We start from the raw sequence: 20,432 nt of genomic DNA, 5'->3' as shown, positions 1-20,432 counted from the left end.
TCTAAGATATACGTACAAGATTACGCTAAAGTCTGCAAAGTCGTACGCACTGTTGGCACGCACTGCTCGACAAAAATGGTTGCCACTCACGACCCTCGTTTAAAATTTTTGAAAGCCAAATTTTTGCTGCCGTAGTACATGATAATAGTATATAAAAATAATAAAAATAGTCAAGCAACCCTTATTGGATCACTTCATATGAGTTGATCCAATAATGATTCTTTTTTTATTGGAATGCATTGTTTCTTCCCGATTTCGTAACTTCTGAAAAGTGCTGTAAACTTTTTTCAAAAGATCGTTAAAATTTATATTTAGAAAAAAGAATCTTGAAACGGAAATGGAAAATTAATTAGAGAAAATATCGAAAACCCCAACCATACATACTGATAAAGGTACACTATAAGTACTTTGGCTAAACGCTTGCAGGGGATTGCCTATGATAAAGTAGTTGACTTTTCACGTGCTCCACTGGAGCTTATACTTGAAAACAATATTGGGGACGCGGTGGCTCAGTGGTGGAGTGTTCACCTCCGGTGCTTAGGGTCCCTGGTTCAATCCCAGCTCGCGCCGTATGGACTTTGTGGTGGACAAGCACCGTGCTCGTGGGTTTTCTCGGGGTTTTTCCGTTTCCTCCCACTTTCTTCATTCCACCATTTCACTCATCTCTCATCATCACTGTCTCCTTTAGCGTAACCGGCATAACGGTGGGACGTAAAACTTAAAGATTTCATTTCATTTTTGAAAACAATATCAGTGGAACAATAAAGGTAAAAGTGACAGCTTTCTCCAAGGGGTTCATTTGTAGACTTTCCGCTGCACATAGCAGTAGTGAAATGAAACCAACAGAGTTTGATCTATTTTCTACTGTTAAACAGACCAGGATGCTGGAGTGCAAGAAAATTTTTTTTCCATAAAATTTCTAGTGGCGGGACATTGGAGTCGTGAAACTCTACCATTCGTCGTATGGGACTTTTGTTTTTGACACACACATTCCCCCGTGTACGATGACGAAACCCACATGTACAAGGCCTCTAGCCATACCATTCTGTCATCCCAGGTGTTCTACACAAGGAAGGCAAAGATGGTAATTCGAGTGATCCCATTTTCGTTCGTCCCTTTGATATTCCCAGACTTCTTACCAATAGACTATTGTGTGTTTGGACTCCTTAAACAGGCACTTAGTCGACGAATCCCCATACCTTGCAGGGTTTTCGAAAAGTGGTCAAAGTGGGTGACGAGTCCTATGCAGGACTTCGCTACTTGGAAAATACGCTGTTTGACGATCGTTCGGGTAATGGCTGTCACATCAAACACAATCGGCAATGGTAATAGGGGATTTACTACTCAGGTAACTGGTTTAAAGTTGACTATTTTTATCGTTGTCAACTTTCTGCTAAGCAAATAGGAAGGGGGAAAAATCAAGGGAAAAGCAAACAAAGTAAATAAAAGTAGTTGTGAAAATTCCAGGCCATGTAAAGGTGTAGCCAAGCTAAAGGATGAGCTTAGTGGTGGAAGATAAAACAAATCAAAAGGATGCACCACCAGAAAGAGTGTAAGGCAGGGTTGTTGGAATTTTTTCTCGAAAAAAAAATAAATTCACCTTTAAAAAACAATATAATAAAAAATCTTCAGAAGTATTTTTGAAAACTTGGATTGAAATGATAATGTGATCATAGTTTCTTCAGTAGTGTTTCTTAATACACACCAAGTTTCAGAATTAGCTTTAACTATGAATTACTGAAAGGAGTTCTCCAGAACAGAATACCATTGAAAAAATGTGTTTCGGAATCGTGAATTTTTAATGTGTTTCGGAATTTTTAATACCAGATTTGGATGATTACACACATACAAACGAAAAAGAGTTGCATTAAAAAGAAAACAAAATCTTCTGTTAGGATAAGTACATTTGCATTTTTTATTTGTAATACCATAGTTTGAATCAGACACCAAATGCTTTAGTTAAAAAAAGGAAATCACGAAAGATCTACCTCTATTTTCTCAGCACTACACCTGGCTAATTATACACAAAAAACGAAAAATAGCTGCATTAAATAGGAAATCAGGAATTCCCGAATTCTTCTTGAGTATCTAGTGGAATATGTAGTGTATAGTGCGATTATCAAACGTTACAAAGGTCCTTTAATCGTAAAATGTATTGTATAAAAGTAACCAAGAAAGTTCTGTTGCTTTTTCTGGAGGTCTGTTTCAATTGGCTCGCACACCGAGAGTTGAATGTGAATGGAGATAAGGCGAAGTTCAGTTGCTGGTGTGGTTATATCCAACATAATACCGGGTTGTAGCAGTTCAGTTACACCGTGAACTTGCGTAAGGACAGAGCAAATATGGAACCTCCACAGACCGTCATAAGGGCGTTTATGCTGTGCGAGTTCAAACTGGGGTCAAACGCTGCTGGAGTGGGGCGGAAGATATGCCAGGCCTTCGGTGATGGTGTCGTGACTACGCGGACAGTGCAGCGGTGGTTTAATAAGTTTAAGGACAGGGACGAAACACTCGAAGACGCACCACGTGTCGAAAGACCATCACATCTATAAAATGAAGATCTTCAAGCAGCAACTGAGGCGAACAGTGGCCGGACATTTGAGGAACTGGAACTACGAGGGCTATCCAGAAAGTAGATTACGTTTTCGTCTGTGTCCGCTAGGGCGGGGCTAGCGCGGCCATCTTGGGGTCAGAGCGTTGCGCAGCTCAGTCGGCATCTAGCCGTGCTAGTGAGAGGTTCGTGCTGTGCTCCGTTAAGATACTGTGACGGTTTGAAATGTCTGCGTTAATTGAAAATCCCGCGAGCTGCGAGGTGCGTGCAGTAATAAGGTTTCTGACAGCAAAAAACTGTAAACCGATAGAAATCTATCGGCAGCTGTGTGAAGTGTATGGGGACAACATTATCACTGAAGGTGGAGTGCGACAGTGGGTCATAAGATTTAAAAATGGCCGAACCAATGTTCACGACGAAGATCGAAGTGGGAGACCCAGCAAAGTGACTGCCGAACTTGTCGAAAAAGTCGATGTTAAAGTCCGTGAAAATCGAAAGTTCACAATAACGGAACTTTCTTTGAGTTTTCCACAAATTTCGCGAAGTTTGTTGCACGAAATCATCAGCGAAAAGCTTGGTTACCACAAGTTTTGTGCAAGATGGATTCCAAAAATCTTGACAGAGGACCACAAAAATCAGCGAATGGCTGCAGCGTTGCACTTTTTGGACGCCTACAATAAGGATGGTGACTCTTTACTCGATCGCATCGTTACTGGTGACGAAACATGGGTGAAACACGTGAACTGTGAAACGAAATTGCAATCAATGCAGTGGGGGCACACAGGTTCTCCCCAAAAACCCAAGAAATGCATGCAAACAATGTCGGCAAGGAAGATGATGGCGACTGTTTTTTGGGACAGAAAAGGTGTGATTTTGGTGGACTTCCTGGAAAGAGGCACTACAATAAACGCTCAAAGGTATTGCCAAACTCTGCAAAACCTCAGAAGAGCAATTCAAAACAAGCGCAGAGGAATGTTGAGCTCTAAGATCTTGTTGATTCACGACAACGCCCGGCCCCACACGGCAAATGTCACGCGTGAAGTTCTTGAATCTTTTCAGTGGGAGTTGTTTCCTCATCCGCCGTACAGTCCCGACCTGGCACCGAGCGACTTCCACCTATTCCCAGCAATGAAGAAGTGGCTGGCTATGCAGCGTTTTGATGACGACGAACAGCTGCAAGAAGAGGTAACGAAGTGGTTGAAGTCGCAGGCGGCCGAATTTTTCGACGAAGGAATTTCCAAGCTCGTACATCGCTACGATAAATGCCTTAATTTGAATGGTGACTATGTCGAAAAGTAGTATTTGTGTGTGGCTTTCATCTGTATATAATAAAATTTGTTTCCTATACTTTGTTGATTTTTTATTCCAAAACGTAATCTACTTTCTGGATAGCCCTCGTATAATTCAGTGTGAGTGGAGAAACCATTGGACAACACCTCCATCAACGCGGGAGGCACTACAGATTGGGTCGATGGGTCCCAAATGATTTGACTCCGGGCCAAAAGGCAACGCAAACAGACACTTGTGTTTCTCTGCTGTCTCGTGAGAGGAAGGAGCCATTTCTGGACAGGTTGTTGACATATGATGAGAAGTGGGTCCTGTACGAAGCTCCACGGCGTTATCATCATTGGTTAGCATCCCATAAACCGGTTCCAAAACAGCCAAAACCAGCACTGCACTAGAATAAGGTCCTGCTGTGTGTTTGGTGGACTGCTTGCTGCATTGTACATTGGGAACTGCTACCAGCTGCTCAGAGCATCAATGCAACTGTGTACTGTCAGCAGTTGAGCCGTATTCAAGAAAAACTCAAAACTCTGGGACCAGCACTTCTGAATCGCAAAGGGATCTCCTATTACAGGACAAAGCTAAGCTTCAAGTGGCTAGCATGACCTGGGACACCATTCTACGCCTTGGATGGGAAACGATTGCATCAACCATATTCCCCGGACATTGCACCGTCCGATTATCACCTGTTCCATTCCTTGGACAGTCACCTTTGAGGACGGGTGCAAAATGCACTTGATACCTTCTTCACTTCACTGCCCACAAAGTTCTATCTCGATGGAATCCATGCCCTTCCAGAACGTTGACAAAAGGTCATCGTTGTTGATGGGGGACTATTTTTGATCTTTCAGGTACGTCTTAGGTGACATATCGATGTTTCTAAGGTGGTAAGTGAAAAAGCGACAGAACATTCTTCGTTAGCTTTATAAGAAAGGTAATTGACAACTGAAAACGAGATTTTTTAAAAATACCAACATTTCAGTTCTTAAATAATAATAATAATAATAATAATAATAATAATAATAATAATAATAATAATAATAATAATAATAATAATAAACCGTTTAGGTTGTTGAGGAAGATGTTGGCTTTCAGTTAATTAACTACTGCTTCAATACTGACCATCCGAGAATCGTGGTTCATACGTCATTCTCTTGGCCATTTTACACTCTGTCAGAAGGGTGTAACAGTTTCTTCAGGGTAGCCATCCTGAGTGAGGTTTTTCCTCATTCACACAAGGCAAATGTCGGGATAGTACTTAACATAATGGTCCCAGGCCGCTTCCTTCCTTCCCCATTCCTTTCTTCTTCTCCAATTCCCCGGCCGTTGTGATCGCCGAGGGACGTCATACCTCATATGTGCGACCAGGGATGAATTCAGGGGGTTGCCCGGGGAACTTCCCCCCTCCCCGGAGAAACTCCCAAAATTTCAGCAGTCACAAAATGTAGAAATTACTTCACCCAATTATTTGTTTTTCTTTCCGTGCACGTGCAGACGAAATCCGATCTCTCAATATACATATAAATGACGCAGACCCATTCTATATAAATATTAAACATGTAACATCTACAGGATAGAATACCAAAATAGTCAATAAAACCTGTATTTCTTAACGCTAAGACCGAGTTTGGCAGAACACGAAATTGTCAACTGTTGAAGAAATGTTTGTATTTTAGTAGGTACTATACTCTCGCCCTCAATCTGTGCTGTAGGTAGCACTAGCACAGATTGACATAGGAAAGGAAAAATAGAGAAGATCTTTCGATCATTCCATATGATCTCTGATGTCAGCAGACTTCATTTCTTGAAAATGTACAGTTTTTGCATTATTTGAAATAGAGTGCGTAAATCCTATTTCTCGCATCGGAAATAACAGACGTAAATGTGTTTTACGATTGTTAAAGTAAACACACCTTTCTTTAAATAAACATAAGTCAGTTAAAGGGTGTTATATAAAGATTCAGAGGGGGTTACTTAGAGGGATCAGGGAGAAACAGTTATCCCTCCTGGGTTAGAGATTTATATAGAATTTATTAACATAATAGTAGTATATAAGTGAAAGATTGCTATTGAAGGTAACGAAGGAGGGGCAAGCGGGGCGACGGCCTCGGGCACCCAAATAAGGGGCGCACCATTCGGGAGGGAAAAAGAAAAGAAAAGAAGGGAAGAAAAAAGAGGAATGAAACACATGTGCACATATATAAAATGAAAGGAAAAAAGTAATAAAAAGTGCTCAAAATCAAGGAAAAGCAGGGTTTACTTTTTAAAATTTTCTCATCTTTCGCAGCTGGTCTGTCGACCTCACTCATATGTACGGGGGTGCCGTCGTATACTCTCGCCCCAAGCGCTGATTTTTCACGACACGGCACTAATCCTACTGAAGATTTCGTAAACTAAACTATTGATGTGTTTGCAGTGAAGAAACCAAGGCTAATATACTTGATTTAGAATCAGAAGTATGAGAAAAAATGATTACTTTTTGTTAAGATATTCCTATGTTTGTTTAGGACAAAAAAATATTTGAGTTAATTTAAATCTTTTTAAAAACTTCTACATTAGTAACAAACAGTAACTACTGAATATAGGAAAAAAAATATCCAAAATAGCTACTGTAAATAGCAGTTAAAGTTTAGTCTAAAATATTTTTGCCAGTCTTTATTTGATGTTTTAGATAAAATTAAAGGATTTTTTTTTAAAATTATAATCTCTCATTGAATATTTATCAGCAATTAGTCTCAATATTAGCTAAGGTGTGCGTGTGAATGGAATTGTTAAATATGCTGCTTTCTTGCAAAAATACAGAACATCCCTCCCCCCGAGGAGTTCACATTCCTCCCCGGGTGAAAATGTCTGAATTCAACACTGTGTGCGACGGGCTCTCATGACTATAGATGCCGAAAGCCCAGAAATCTAATTACTAACCCTAATCCTAATCATTTTGTAATGTGGCTTCACTGGTTCAAACTCACTATTTTGAATGGGGCTCGCTCTCACTAGTGTCAATGAAACATGCGGAAGATAAATATCTTGTTCATTAGAGCTCACACTGAGCCCGCTGTATGGGAGAGACTGTACGACATATTGTTAAAGCGAAAAAGAATGTCATTTAATTATCTGTTCCACACCTGGTAGTCAACAATTATATACATTAAATTGTTTTCCTAAGTAGCTTCAACTCTTAAATTCCGTTGACTTTCATTTGAGTAGCTACTGTTTCAGTATTATTCGTCCGAGTATCATGATTCATACGTTATTTAGTTCAGAACGAAATAAGCTTTCAAGTGGTACCATGCGCATATGTGCGTGATGTACGAGAGAAAGAAAATTTGAGGTAAAATTGAAAAAAAAAAAAAAAAACTTTTGTTAAGTTTTGTGCCCTTCTAAAACGGAGGAAGGATTTTGAGAACGCTTATGCGAAAGGTGTTAACAAATGCATTGTTCTAACGGCGTATGTGTTCTGGAACAGGTGAATGAAGAATTTAATAACTACAGGAATATCAATGATTTTTAATACAAATCGAAAGAGGGGTAACGTTATCTCCAACACACAAGGCTAGATCTGAGTATATTGAAGCACGTAAATGAGGTTGGGAGAATTGCAACTACCGGAGTGGTAGAAAATTTGTTATCTTGAGAAAGTCAAATGGATATCGGAGAAGTGGTGATAAGCAGAATATTAGTTACAACTAAACCATGTGTAGAGAAAAGACAAGACGGTACCCTTGATTTGAAGATGATGATTCGTTTTACTGCAGCACACTCCTAACGTAGATACCCGTCAACCCAGTCAGCAATCAGATAGTGGTAGTCCTTTTCTACGTAGTCTCCATGCTTCGTAACATATTTTTATCAGCGATCAGTCACCTTTCGTAAGTCGTTTTTGTAGAATTCTGCACTCATAGCTTGAAACCATATTTTGCGTCGTAACAATGTCATATAGTCTCTCATACAGTGGGCTCAGTGTGAACTCTAATGAGCGAGATATTGATCTACTGCATGTTTCATTAAGACTAGAGAGCTTCAGAAATGAAGTCATCTGTGCTGTCAAAATAACGTTCTTTTTCCTTTGAATGAACGTTTATTTCTGGAAAAGGAAAAATTAGTATTAGTTTTGGCGAATATGGAGGGTAGGACAAGATTTCATATCCTAACTGCACCCTCTTTGCTATAGATGCATTGATTGAATGAGTTGGTGCATTGTCTTCCAACAGCAGCAGCCCTTTGCTAAGAATTCTTTGACGTTTGGTGTTCAGTTCCTCTCGTAACCGAATCACGAGATGAGAATAACATTCACTAATGATAGTTTGACTCTCTGGCAAGTAGTCTGTGATGATAATTCCATCATAATCGTTGAACACTGACAGCAGAGGGAAGCACGGTGACAGGTAGAGTGCCTAATTCTGGTGCGTGGGGTCCGTGATTCGTTTCCTAGCCAAGTAAGTTTGTTGTGGATAACAACATATCTTGGTTTTTCTCGGGTTATTCCAGTCTCCTCCCATGTTCTTATTCCACCACTTCTACCATAATTTCGTTGCCTTAATCATCCGTTTCCCTTACCCTGGAAGGCATAAGCGTGAAACATTAAACTGAAATATTTATTTTTTATGGGTGTCTTTTGCACCTTTGCCTTTTTAGAGATGGGAGAGAGAAATGTTTCCACTGCTTCCTCATTTTCTTTGTTCCTGGATCATAAAGATATGCTCAATTTCCATTCATTGTAACTAGTTGGCCGAAAAAGTCCTCCTCATTACACCTATAACGACCCAACATTCCCCATAGCGCTACTTTTTGATTCTTAAGGGTAAGCAGCCATTGCACCCACTGTTCTGACACTGTTCTAAATATACAGCTAGTTAGTAATTATATTCCAGACAGATCCATATCTTACACCTATTTTAGTATAAAGGCATAATCGTGGAACGTTAAAATTTTGTATGCTTATAATACGCACTGCATACAAAGGTATACGCGTCCGAAGAGTTCGTAATTCGTTTTCTTCTGGATAATTCCATAAACATTTTAATTCTCTTTGTGTATATACCGTATATTCAAGAATTTTATTTGTAGCCAAAAAAGAAACTCCAATACTTTTTTCAAAAAACTTCTATAGATTATTTTAAAACAGTCAAGAATTAAACAGATAAAGTTTAATTTTAAAATAATGAGATTGACAACACTGCGCACGAGCTGACAACACTGCTGCATTTCCCTTCGCTTAAAGTTAGGTTAACCCTTGCTGTAGATTTAATGCAAGTTTGAACTTACTACAGTTGCTACACAGTTGTAGAGTGTCGGAAGTTATGTTTGTGAGGTGCATTACGAAGATGAACTGGCAGATTTTTGTGCAACGTTGTGCATCAAATTTTGTGTAAAGCATAATGATGTCATTGCTGTGGGTTACAAAAAGTTACAAATGAAGATTTAAGCTATTAGCACAAAGCAAGTGCTCAGATAGCACAAGCCTTTTCGTAGAGGAACGAGAAGTTGAAAACGAATCAAGTGATGGGAAATATTCAACCTCAAAAACGAACAATAATGTGGAAAAATTGATGGTTCAAGATGACAGGTTGTTGACTCACTTAGTGAGTAGAAATGATTGGTAGTGAGTTAAGTTAGAACTGGTTTACTGTGCATTAAGTTTTAATACATTATTTTCGCATGATAAAAGTATGCATTAAGATTGTTTCAAAGAAACTCTCGGCGGAACAAAGGCCAATCGGATGGATGTGTGTCTTGTTCTGCACCGCCTTAAGATAAAGCAAGAATTTTTCATATAATAAATCATTAACCACATACATTTCCCGCTCTCAAAAGCAAAAATGAGCATGTTTGTGTGTGAAAAATTCATGAACAGGCATTTTCGCACATGAATGCTGCACTCGACAGTTTCATATGTCCAGGGCAGTCTCCACCAATACATTTTTGGAAGAGAAAAATCCTTTGTCTACTCCGCATGTCAGGGTGTCATTTTTATATTTCGGGTAATATCTAGAAGACCGCAAGCGATGAGCTGCAGGGCAGTCCAGCAGTTCACTACGAACAATAGAAACAACGTCTCCGTTGCGTGTAGCTTCCCATTGTGAACGGGGGGAAGAATTAATGTATGTGATGCATAATTTTGAAAAATAATTAATTTACTAGAATGATAATGTGGGAGGAAACATCACACACAAGTTAATAATTACTATGATTATGCGCACCCTTCCACTCACAAAGTTTAAATAAATGAAATTAGGTCAGTCGGTAGAGTCTGAATTCTTAATAACAAAATTTTGAAAAGATAATTTAGAATATATGCAACATGAAAGTCTTACTTACAGGGATACGCAGTTTTAACATCCACCCTGAGTGTGAAAATTACCCACAGCTACATGAAACATGCTCATCGTATTCACGGTTTATTTATAATCCCGGCATCTGGCCTGAAAGAAAAACATAAGGACAGGAAATTGTGACACATACCTGTCGGCAAAGCTGTCTGAAGAAAAAGGGAATCCAAAATTTTCGCTCCAATCCTTTTTAATGTGCTGAACGAACATTCCAATTATGCAAATACATTTTGTTACAACGCACTCGCGCGCAGACACGAAGATAAAAAAAAAAAAAAAATAAAAATAATTTTAAATAACACTTATAGCAAAGCGGAGCTCTCGCTTATCGTACCGTTTGTGCACACTATTAAACCACTTTCACCGTTGTCTTCATTCTTGAAGTGTCCATCTATGTTTGTTCTGATTCCACTGCACTACGACGTTGCTTCCTTCGGCTCCCTATCATTGACGACAAATGCTGTATTGGATTACCATATCCCCTCTTCTTCTGGATCTCTGGATTTCAGCTATTCTCCTTCCGCAGGTGTCTGTCAGCAACAACATCTGGGTCTCGCTACTTCAGTGGCGGCTGTGAAGGCTGTCCTTCTGATCATGTTACTATTAATAATACATTCTTGCACTGAAAGTTTTACTAACTCGCAGCAACACGAAAGCACTTAAATATTATAACTATTTACACGAAAAATTAGTACAAGGCTATAGACTTAGTCTCTTGTACGCGGGTACTATGAGATTGAACCTAGCTGCGATGTATAGAAACATTGGTCACGGGCCTAAAAATGACTGGCGCACTAAGTTCGTCAGGACCCATAAATTAGTACTTTTAAATATTCACTACGAATAAAATAAGAACATGCTCTCCTGAGCTTAGTACATGATCCGCATGTCGATATTCTGCAATGCACTTCAACGGTTAAGATAGAAAACTGTCACTTCCAACCGAACTTGCCGCACATAATGTAAACACCACCAAGACTATGTAACAAGTGTCACATTAAAACCGAAGTTGTTGTAAACGATGTGTATACCACCAAAATCATGAAACAACTGTCTCGAGTGTTATCCACTCTTTGGTTTTATCTCAACGGAAGTTCATCGTCTGTTTGAACTCCGCGTCGTTTCAAACCACTTTCAGCCACTTCTACCAAAATAGGTAGGGTAGGTTCCACCCTCACAGGAAGCCTTCCTGTGACCTACTTAACTTTTAAAATCAACAAATTTGTTTACTTTTCTGCGTTTTATAGCCCACACCAATTAAACTGTTTTACGTCACTATATTCGTTCGCTAGCTTATTTAATAAGCTTTTATTTGGTGTATAACACTTACAAGCACTATATCCTGTTAATTTGCACTGTTTAATTAAACACAAAATAAATACTAAACTTGTCACTGGTCATGTTCATTGACATGTCGTGACGTGTGCTGCCATCTCGTTACGGATTACTTAAACTTTTGTCCAAGTGACGTTTAGAACGGCGTAAACCTGTAATGTTTACTTTTAATGTTTTTAACTTTCAAATGTTTTCTCAGCGTAAATGAAATAATATACACAAACTACACATATTATATAATATTAGAACAGTCCCTCAAGGGCTGTCATAAACTTGCACCTGAAAACAAGGATTGTTTCTTGGTTTGAGAGTTCCCTTCTTTAGCATCCAGCATTGGTATATGTTCGAGGTTTTTTTTTTTTAAAAAAAAAAAACTAAGGTTTGTGTTCGCCCATAGGTCACCTCTCAAAACCATCAACCAGGCTTATAATTGCTATTAATACAAGCCATTAATATTAAAATAAACATAATATCGATTTAAAATATATCTAAATAATACGGATCCATCCAGAAAGTTTATTTACACAATGCTAAAACATACTCATGTAGCAGACCATGCTGAGGAAAGCAGACGAAAGTTACCACACACCAGAGACATCTGACGGATGTTTCTGAATTATTACACCTAGGACCAAAGTGGACTCTTCCAAAATTTCAAATTTCTTCAACTTCTCCGCTCCGGCAGAAGTTCGTTGGTAAAACGACGCATCTTGTATCTGGGACGTGAAAAATAGGCGTGGCTAGCAAAGTTAACACTCCATTGTATCGTCAATTTGCCACGGACACGCTAAAATTTCGATTGCTTCGAACTTATTGTGAACATCGACTTGTCGTCTCCACCGAATCAGTGTATGTCCCTCACAAATAACACACTAGGAAGTGTGATTATCTCTGCTTATAGACAAAGTTTGAAGCCCCTGGTTACTATATCAAAATAGGGTGGCTACAGTGGATAACTGTACATACCCAAGCTGCAGTCAGAACAAAGCCCCATCAGAGAAGCAAGCTTTCTTAAAGTTTTTTTTTTTTTTTTTTTCTGAGGGCTTCTCTGCCTCTACGAAAAGCAAAGTAGCGTATATGAAGCTCAAAATGTTCTATCTTCTCCATTATTATATGTAAATCGAATTGAAATATTGCTGTCCCAGTATCATGTCCAGTCCTGAAGTTAATCTACATATAATCAAATACGCTAAACAAATATTATATATACATAAAATACTAATATGTCGCCTGCTCCCTCTGCTACATATGCAAATGAAATAGAATGAATATGCTAATTGTCCAAATTAAAAGATTAAATATTCCCATAATATAGCAAAAATTTAATATGCAAATAATATATATAAACACTGTTAATGTGCTGTTCACACCATCAAAACTCTACAAATCAAAATTCTTGATTTGTAAATATGATATTGGTAAAAAGAAAACGTGATTACTTTTGCGTCAAACGTCGTAGATTAAATTTGTTAAATAGCAAATTGGAGATACTGATTAAAATGTACTGGTACAGTAAAATCACCGATTTAGTTTGCTAACAAAAAATACACAATCTGACCTTGGTGTTCCACAACGAGCTACACCATCACTTGATTAAATCACATGATGTTTTTGCACTTCTTTTCAGTGGTGAGTCCTTTCGTTTTATATTCGTTTGATTTTTACTCCAATTTTAATTGCCTGTGAACAAGACTCTGGGGAACAGCTCAAAGCTTGGAAGTACCAAGAGTTGCATTTTCAGGAAAGTACTTTATAAGTGATAAGTAGTAACTCAAGGAAAGAAAGTAAAGGTATCCTCTCCCCTATGTCGACTTTTCAAGACTGTCAATGCGGCGATAAAGTAAGGCTACACACTTCCATAAGATTAAAATGACGTGTTCAGTACCACCCTACTACCCTCCAGCTACTATAACTCCACAGTTTCGGGCTGGTTGAAACCTTGAGTTAAATTTCGACAAGGCTATCACGAGAGAATAAATTCCGCCCCTACCAGGCCGTCTGATTGGTAGTTAGACGCTTTACCCAGTACGCCATCACGGGCAAAGAAAAGTAGTTTTAAATTAACAAAAAATTGGCTACTTACCAATGAATCCTTTCTTGGAAAGCCTAAACACTTTTTACACGTTTCGGAACTTACAGCTGGTTCATTCCTCAGTAGCAAGGTGAAAGGGATTAAAACGGAAAGGAAATAAAAGTTGTAAAACAAGAAATACATACCATTAAATAAAAGTAACGTACAGAGTATATCTGGAGATAAACAGAGCAAAATGCAAAAGGAGTGAACTGAATTAAAGAAGGCGCGGTGTCTTATGTTATGTCACTATTGGCAGATTCGAAGTAGGCATCAAAGGTAGGTACCCAAGTTCGATCAATGTTGCCAGTATCAAGGTTCAATGCAATTTTGTACATATGTATAAAGAACGATGGTTTAATTTCCATTTTTTTTTTTTTTTTGTTTTGTTTGTTTGTTTGTTTTCGCTAACCTATTACCTTAACCTGTTTTATATTATGTGAATGTTGTTTTAAATGAAGGGCCAACTTGTCCTATTTTATATAAAAACTGTATTTCTTCATTAAGTTTCTTTTCTTCTTCTTTATATAAAATAGGACAAGAAAACGGTTATAAGTTATGTATTTTACAAAAGTGGTTTAACCAAACACGTAGATCGTTGCAAGTCCCCAAAACAGTAACTTCCAAAGAAGCAAGAACTTGGATAGGAATTCCTTATTTTCCACAGTTATCGACCAAAATTCAACGTATTCTTGCAAAGCATAACATAACTGCTTCAAGTATTCCCTCCAAAAGTCTACAAAAACATCTCACCGGATTTAAAAGTTATTTTGTTGATACACTAAACAAGTCAGGCATTTACTGCGTCCAATGCGAATGTGACTCCACATATATAGGCCAAACGAAACGCAATATTAGCACTCGTGTTAAGGAACACGTTAGACAATCAAAAAAGTCACAAGAAGAAGACATGTCTGGTTTGCCTTGCATTAAAAACAACATTCACATAATATAAAACAGGTTAAGATGATAGGCTCAGAAAAAAAAAAATGGAAATTAAAGAATCATTTTTTATTCATAAATACAAACCTGCAATGAACCTTGATACTGGCAACATTGGTCGAACTTGGGTACCTACCTTTGATGCCTACTTTGAATCTGGCAATAGTGACGTAACATAAACACCGCGCTTTTTTTTTAATTCAGTTCACTCCTTTTGCACTACGCTCTGCTCATCTCCGGATCTACTGTACCCTGTACGTTTGTTTTATTTAGTGGTATGAATTCCTTGTTTTACACCTTTTATTTCCTTTCCGTTTTAATCCCTTTCACCTTGCCACTGAGGAAGGAACCAGCTGTAAGTTCCGAAACGTCTAAAAAGTGTTTTGGCTTTCCAAGAGAGGATTCATTGATAAGTAGCCAATTTTTTGTTAATTTGGATCATCCTCTCATGCGCTCATATAATTATAATTATAAAAGTAGTTCTAATTTTTATATAAAAGTGGATAGTAAACTACCAACAGTTACGTCGATCTACAACTTATTATTAACACAGAAATAAAGAACAAAGTATTGAAACTTCAGCACATTAATTTTAATGCGCTTGAGCTTGAGGTCGTATAGGGAATACACAATTTATACTCAGTTAATATGTTTTGAGTCCATCGTAGACCCACCTTAAATTTGTGGAAGAACAGGCATACATGGAGTTGGGTATAAGCTATATTTTTGAGAACATATAAACGTATACCTAGGAAAAATTCCAGTATTTCTAGCAGTACATTACTGCTTTACCGCCACCGCATAGGGGAATAAAGTCAGTGCAAAATAATCACGTCAGTGACATCCAGTGAAAAACTTGCTAAGATTAGAAAACAATCTGGCCTTGAAATTCAGTCGAAGAACCATGATTATCACTGATAGCTATCGAGAGAAATTAAGTACGTATTAGGATCGTACAGGATCCAGATTTTCTCCAGCCGAAAGGTACACACCAAACTCGTAACGGGATCACAATACCGTTCGGTAATAAGATTAGGGGGTTAAGCAACTATGTAATGCATATTGACATTGATTCAACTCTAGTTATATGTTAGCAGTTTTAAAAGTAATATTGTTTTGAACTGTGGGAAGAAAGAAAGTACTTCATAAAATTTGTCTTTATCAGGGAGTGTTTGTAAAGTTGTTATGGAAATACTGTTTAAGGTATGAACGGTAGTTGGGTGAACGTCTTTACATAATGTGAAGTATTGAGGTTGCACGGTGATACCCTCATAGGTGAGAATAGAAGTTGTACGTTGGTATCATCATGTCTGCAGTATCTCAGTAGTTAGATTTCGCATAAATGTAATATTCAGAATTTGACTTACTGCATTATTGAATTATATTTTGAAGATGGTATATGTTTGAGAAAGTAAAATGCTTAAAATGATATACTAATATTCATAGGATGATAAACCTTATATTGGGGAACTTAAGTTTCTATTGATTAACATTATATTCACTTAAAGACAAAAATTAACACATTTTTAATAAAAGTATTAGAAAGATACGGAAATTAACACATTTTTAATAAAAGTATTAGAAAGATACGTAAAAGATAATTGCGTCTGCAAAAGTTTACCTGTGCCGTTTCTACCACTCATTTTGTGGCCTTGTTAGCAAAACTGCAAAATGTGTCAATCTCTGGACACAAAATAAGTGGTAGAAACCTACCGAAAACTCTTCCAGATACATCAATAAAGTAAGTGTTCACTTAATTTTTAATAACCTAGTTACGTTCATTATGAAGGAAATAAAGCAGCTAAATAGAAAAGATCGTGTATACTTACCAATACGCCTCGAGAAGTTAATATAGCTCGAAAATCACCCTGATTTCGTTGTATAATTATGTAATTGGAAATTAATTATTAAATAATAATCAATTTTTGTCTGTTGAATTATTACATTACTGAGTGACTGGAGGTTACAGTTGAAATGTTCCGTCTGATCAGTTGTTTTAGTTAGTAATTTCGTACTATTTGTATACTTTCTTTACAGGATTATCCAAAATTATCTCAGACGTACTATGTTCTTCTGGAATGTTTAGCACAAGATCATATGAGCTTTCTATCCACGTTGGAGCCACAAGTATTTTTATACATCCTTTCATCGATCTCAGAGGGCCTTACTGCTCTAGGTGGGAACCTGAATATGTTCACAGGTACACGCCAACTAGGTTAGACACCTCCCGGGCCAGGCTGAATTTTTTCACACACTCTGCAGGATATTTATCCCTCGTCTTCTTCCTATTCATTGATCCTTCCTTTCGTCCATCCTTTTTAAAGCTTTTTCCTTGAATACTGTTAAAAGAGAAGCAGATGCTAAACACTAGCTTTCGTATATAACTGTTATCATTTGGCGTTCAAAAGCACTTGCTAGTTTTATAAGTGCAGTGTCTTCGGTTTGTTCTTTGTGTTGTGATTAATATTAGTATAAGGCCGTAATTTGCCTTGTTAAAAGATAGTTTAAATATTCTGATTATCATCTAACCAAAATTTCATTTCGTAAGATATTTCTTGAACAATGAATTACAATCATTCTGCTGTAGTTTAGGATTATTAATCATAAAAGTATTTTACAGGGGCTTTGTTTGCTTGCTTTATTACGCTTGAAATTGCACACAGTTTTCTTAGCTTTTCTCATACTTACAATTTTATTGTAAATTTTGCTTAAGTTTTTCACCATTTATACAGTTCCATTAGAAATTCATACCACTACTTGAAAAGCATTTTACAAAGAAAAAAAGATACTAGAGGAGTCATTTAGTCCTCACCTAAGGAAAACTTGGAGAGGCAGTTTTATTTAGGGTTGATTATTTTAAAACCATATTTCTCTCCGTGACAAATGATGCAACAGCAGCTTGAAACTCAAATATAGGTGTCGTCCTTCTTTCTGTATCTGATGTATTTTTCATGAAAGTAGATAGAAAGACGAACAAAATTTAGTAATACGACATTCTTCATATTCAGTTAGTTTACAGTGTTAGGGTTGCATATACTCTGACATATAGTGTAGTATTATGGTTTTGCATAGATCAGCGGACCATGTTAATTATGGTAAAATAGAAGTTAATCATTAAGCAGCCTTGTGTACTCAAACCTTCCCTTTTACCTACTGTACAAATCATTCACTGACAGAAGTGGGCGGTAGAATTTCGGCAGAACAAGCCATTATGGCTTTTATTTTTTGTTTTGGCATATTTGAAGGGATCAACTTCATATTTCTTTTTCCTTTTTTCTTTCTTTTTAATTTTTTATTATTTTTGCTATTTACCTTTATCGGAGCGCTATTTCCTAGCAGAGTGGGTTATTCTTCTAAGTAGTATTCGCTTCCCTATAAAAATCGCAATGTACCCAAATAATATACCGCATAGTGGAAGTAGTTTTGCTTGTTTTATATGTTTGTGGTTGCAGCATGTTTAAAGTTCTCTTAAGCTCTATTTATTTGACCACGGAGTGGTCTGAGGTAAGCAATGTTTGCGTCTTAATATGTATATTTGTATATAATGTAATAAATAATCAAATATGGTTTGCAAATGATAAATAAGATAATTTCATATGAGGAAATAGAAATACGGAATTAAAAAAAGAAAAAAAGACGACGACGATGTTTCAATCATGAAGTTATCGTCTGTCATAGTCAGGAAGTCTCGAAATTTGTTTTGAAAGCAAACAAAATTTTGGTAATGTATTCCTTGTTCCCTTTTTGCGACTCATGGTCGAAAATAAAAATTGATTGAAATATTTTCCATTCTGTTGTTGATGTTTTGTTTTAATCTCTAATTAATTTTCAACGTAAGTAGCTTGTTATTGCCTCATTTTATTAAATATTATCTGATCCCGATAACAGACATACCATTCGATAACAGAATAGGAGTTGTGCATGGGTACATACTAGAAAAACTGACTTTAGAAATGTTCACTATATATACGAGGCGCATGTCAAAATAATAATGTGATTGATATATATGAGTACATACCTTGGCTATTTTTCGACGTAGCCACCATGAACCTCCAAACATTTTTGGTGGCCTGACACAAGTTTCCATATACCCTCTGTGTAAAAATCTACCACTTGAGATTGCAGCCAGTTCAGAACTGTCTTCAGTACTTCGCTGAAGTTTCAGTACTTGAAATGTTTCGATGCAAGCCATTTTTTCAGATAAGAAAAAGAAAGAAATCGCTGAGGCTAATGGGGATCTAAAGGGGATGATTAAATAGTTCTCATCGAAAATCTTTGAATTGTCTCAACAGTACAAGTGCAGCTGTATACGAACGGGCGTTGTCATGGATCAAAAGAATTTCAGAGCATAGCACTTTTCTCCACCATTTTGTATTGCACGTCGCAGATTCTTCAGTGTTTGGCAATACACATCTGCTGTAATTGTTTGCCCTGATTCCAAGAATTCGACAAGAATCACACTCTTTTGGTTCTAAAACATGTTTGTCATGATTTTGTGAACTAATGATGTTTATTTGAATTTCTTCGCTTTAGGAGAACCAGACTTCCGCCATTGTACTGAGTGCTGCTTCGACTCCCAGTGGCGTACTATATTCAGCCTCCATTCCCCGTCACTATATGAGAAAAAGTGCCATCCTCATCCTTCCCTCAGCGGGCCAAAAAATCACGTACAGCCATAGTTCTTTGCTCTTTGTAAGCATCTGTCAGCATTTTTGGCACCCACCTCGCACACAGTTTGTGATAACCCAGCTTTATCTATCACAATTCGATGCACTGTTTTTGCAGACACTTCTAGAAACTCTTTGGCGAACTCAGTTATTGTGGCAACCATTTCATCTTACAGCTACTCGCACGTATGTAACTTCATTCGAAAGATTCTGTCTCTGTTGGAAGCTCAAAATACTACGGCATGCTCCTGCACATGCTTAACTTAATCCGTGTTGCCAGCCCTGCGTAAAAAATTATCGGCCCTTTGTTGACATACGCCTCTTACATATAAGTATATATATATATATATATATATATATATATATATATATATATATATATATATATATATATATATATATATATATATATATATATATATATATATAATATACAGGGTGATTCATCTAAAACTTGGATTGCGAATAAGTCGGAAATTGAAGATACAATTGATGCAATACAAAAATATAGAAGGACTGATATTTTAGCCAATTATCTCCTTTCCTTTTAAAGGAATAAGGTTTTGTAAAGAATAGTGTACTTCTTTTTTAATGGAACAATACCTTAGAATGTTATTGAATGGAATAACATGGTGTTTGTCTCGACAGTACAAATGCGATACAAACACCATAATTCAAACGATGCTCATAGATCGTGAAAACATAGTTGTGAGAGTTCTGTGAAGTAGGACGTGTTTGATTTGTTTGAGATTATGGTATTTTCGAATGCTGAAAGAACCGACATGTTGTTAATATATAGGGATTGTAGGAAGGATACTGTGCTGTCGCTTACAATATGAGCCGAGAAATGCACCAACATAGGTAAACCAAGCCGACAATTATTAGTGAACCTCTTCCATATCCAGTTTCCTTCTTTAACCAAATGCAGGAAACTGGAAATGTAACACCTCGTTGTCGTCGTCGTCTTTAACAAACCAGTGACTGGTATGTTAGGTGAGGTTAGTGTTCTAGGTTGCGGTAGAACACCACGTTAGCACACGTTCCATCGCAAGGGTTTCCGGCCGTTTCTACCGTCACGAGTTTCACCTATTTTGTGTTACTCCACAAGGTAAACTGGAAACTACTCATATTCGTGAGCCATTTTGTAAGTGTGCATTAGGTTAGAATGCACCGGAATCTTATTTTCTTACGAAAAAGTGTGTACCAGTCATAGACAGGTGAACCTCCGAAACATGTACTATTGGTATGCCGAT

At 37.3% G+C, this 20,432-nt stretch overlaps 1 protein-coding gene across 3 annotated transcripts in view; it reads left to right on the top strand.

The window, feature by feature from the left end:
- Ranbp16 (Ran-binding protein 16) overlaps positions 1-20,432 on the top strand; it is a 162,310-nt gene that overhangs the window by 91,166 nt on the left and 50,712 nt on the right. For 2 of the 3 annotated variants that reach the window (XM_081762955.1, XM_081762956.1), the window contains exon 18: positions 16,550-16,712. In XM_081762955.1, coding sequence (XP_081619081.1) covers positions 16,550-16,712 — 163 coding nt within the window. The remainder of the gene's footprint in view (positions 1-16,549; positions 16,713-20,432) is intronic. The other variant, XM_081762957.1, reaches the window with a different exon arrangement.

The sequence above is a fragment of the Thermobia domestica genome, chromosome 1 (genome assembly GCF_964235325.1).
Source record: "Thermobia domestica chromosome 1, izTheDome1.hap1.1, whole genome shotgun sequence".
NCBI classification, from domain to species: domain Eukaryota; kingdom Metazoa; phylum Arthropoda; class Insecta; order Zygentoma; family Lepismatidae; genus Thermobia; species Thermobia domestica.
The sequence above is the reverse complement of the archived record's forward strand: the minus strand, read 5'-3'. Positions and strand labels throughout refer to the sequence as shown.